At 48.6% G+C, this 2,133-nt stretch overlaps 1 protein-coding gene across 1 annotated transcript in view; it reads left to right on the top strand.

Annotated features, from left to right (window-relative positions):
- The window catches only part of PRLH (prolactin releasing hormone), a 1,822-nt gene extending 371 nt beyond the window's left edge, over positions 1-1,451 (top strand). The window contains exon 2 of the mRNA XM_010138474.1: positions 1,273-1,451. Coding sequence (XP_010136776.1) covers positions 1,273-1,451 — 179 coding nt within the window. The remainder of the gene's footprint in view (positions 1-1,272) is intronic.
- Positions 1,452-2,133: the final 682 nt, after the last annotated feature.

Here is a 2,133-nt window from a genome sequence, read left to right as displayed (position 1 = left end):
GCCATGAGTGTGTCTCTGCAGTGACACGGGAGCGTGGCGCCCTGTGCTTGCACTTACACTTGGAAGGGCATACGGAGAGCCTAATGTCCTTCTCACGGCCCTTAACTGGCCCCAGGAAACAGTGTCATTTTTGATAAATACCAGAGGAGACACTAGAGCACAGATCTGACAAGGAAAATGTGAGGCACTATGCAGCAAATACTTCAGCATGAAGTTTCCAGCTGCATTTCCTAGACCTGGGGCAGTTCAGAACTACTTCTATACAATAACAAGAAAGCAAAGGCCAGAAGCGTAAATTCACTTCACAGACATCTTAAATCTGTCTGCAACCGCAAGCTGTCTGGAAGTCAAAATACAAGTGGTTGAGGTGTCTCCATCCAGAGCTGCTGGCAGGAACTGTGGCTGGCCGGGCGAGGGACGGCACCGCGTATCCCAAGTGAAAACCAACATACGGTTCAAAGATTTCTGAAAAAATCAGTGTCAGGAAATCTCATATCCCCCCAGGAGCAGAGGCTGATAGTTGTACGTGCAGTGGGAGAGAGCGGGGTGTGGGTAGTAAGGTGTGTGGGCTCTCAGTCACACCTTTCCCCGTTAAAGAGGACCAGAGATGTTGGGAGCCTCTGTTTCTAGGTACCCATGTGAAAAAAAGAAAGAAAGATTGAAAAGATTTATTTATAGGGTAATTTACAGCCGAAGTGGATGTATTTTATCTCTTCAAGCATCAAAACGCACAGCAGAAAATCCTGCTGCCTTGCCTGAGACTTTCATATGACTTGGACGATACATAATGCACACAAATTGAAATTTATTCTAGTCCCTGACTGTCCCCCAACTTTGGAATGATTTGGCATTTCCTTCGGCGTCTCCAGCGCTTTGTAGATTTTCCCTGTTGCTGTATCTGAGCCTTTTAATACAACTACACCCCTCTCCTCACCCGCTCTAGAACTAGATGAGACTATAAAAATAAGGGTACTTCAGGGGCTTTAAAAGAAAAAAAGTCACGCATGAAAGCAACTCCCTAGGAGTTCCTAAGAATTAGCTTTATATTTACCTCTCATGTAGGCACCAGTGGATTTGTGAGCCGGTAAAGACAGCGTACCTGGTGTGGAGGCGGGGCAGCAGGACCCGCAGGGCTCTCGCTAAGAGAGGACACTTCAAACGTGCTGGTACAGCTTGCTACTAGGGTCTCTCTGGATGTAGTTTTATTCCTCGACTACAAATGAGCCATTTAACAGCCTCAGGAGATGTTTCACTGACTGCTTTGAATTCCAGGTCCTGAGATCGATCCCTTTTGGTACGTGGGCCGTGGCGTTCGCCCCATCGGGCGGTTTGGGAAGAGGCAGCTGAGGAGCAGTCGTGGCAGCCTGCGGCCTGTGAGTGGACACCTGGATTTCATCGTGAACGCCTTCTGGGAGCAAAAGGTCTTGGACACACAAGACCACGACTGGTGACCTCTGTTTCCCCAGGTGACGACCCAACCTCAGACCTCCAATTCATCCCATGCTGCTCTTCTTTGTGCTCCCTGCACAAGGTCCTTCAAAAAGAAAGACGTTCAGGGTGCAGGTAAAGGACAAGGCATGGACACTAGCTCCAGGTGCCACCAGAGCTTAGAAAACCCCTTTGATGACATCCCCACCCATCCCCTGCTGCTGCTCACTGTAACGTTGGTTTATCCAAACACCATCAGCCTTTGTGCTGGGATGTAACCCCTGCGACGTTAAGCGTGTCGTGAAACCTTCCTCTCGCAGTTCAAAGTCAATGGCTGTCAGTATGTAAAAATAAAAAGAAAGAAAAGAAAGGCTCTCGCTGCTTTTTGATGTGCCTGTGTTAATGGCATGAAATGCTGCTGTTAGCGTCCTCTCGCAGGAACGCAGCCCTGAGGTTCCCTGCGGTTCTTTCTGTGCTGCCGGAGAGAGGTAGTAATGAACAAAACGGAGCTCCCGTCCAAGGTGAGTATTTTCTCCCTGCTGAAGAAAAAAAGAGATTAAAAATTGGTTAATTAAACTCTTCAGGGTAATTTTGTGCCCACTGCACGTCCTACAAGGGCCGCAGCCAGCTGATTGCCTTTAAAACCACGTAGTTGTCTCTGAGTCCACGATCTGATCAAGCCGAAGTCACCCGGTGAAGCTCACT

This window comes from Buceros rhinoceros, unplaced genomic scaffold (genome assembly GCF_000710305.1).
Source record: "Buceros rhinoceros silvestris isolate BGI_N320 unplaced genomic scaffold, ASM71030v1 scaffold16226, whole genome shotgun sequence".
NCBI lineage: Eukaryota > Metazoa > Chordata > Aves > Bucerotiformes > Bucerotidae > Buceros > Buceros rhinoceros.
This window is presented reverse-complemented; position numbering and strand designations above follow the sequence as displayed.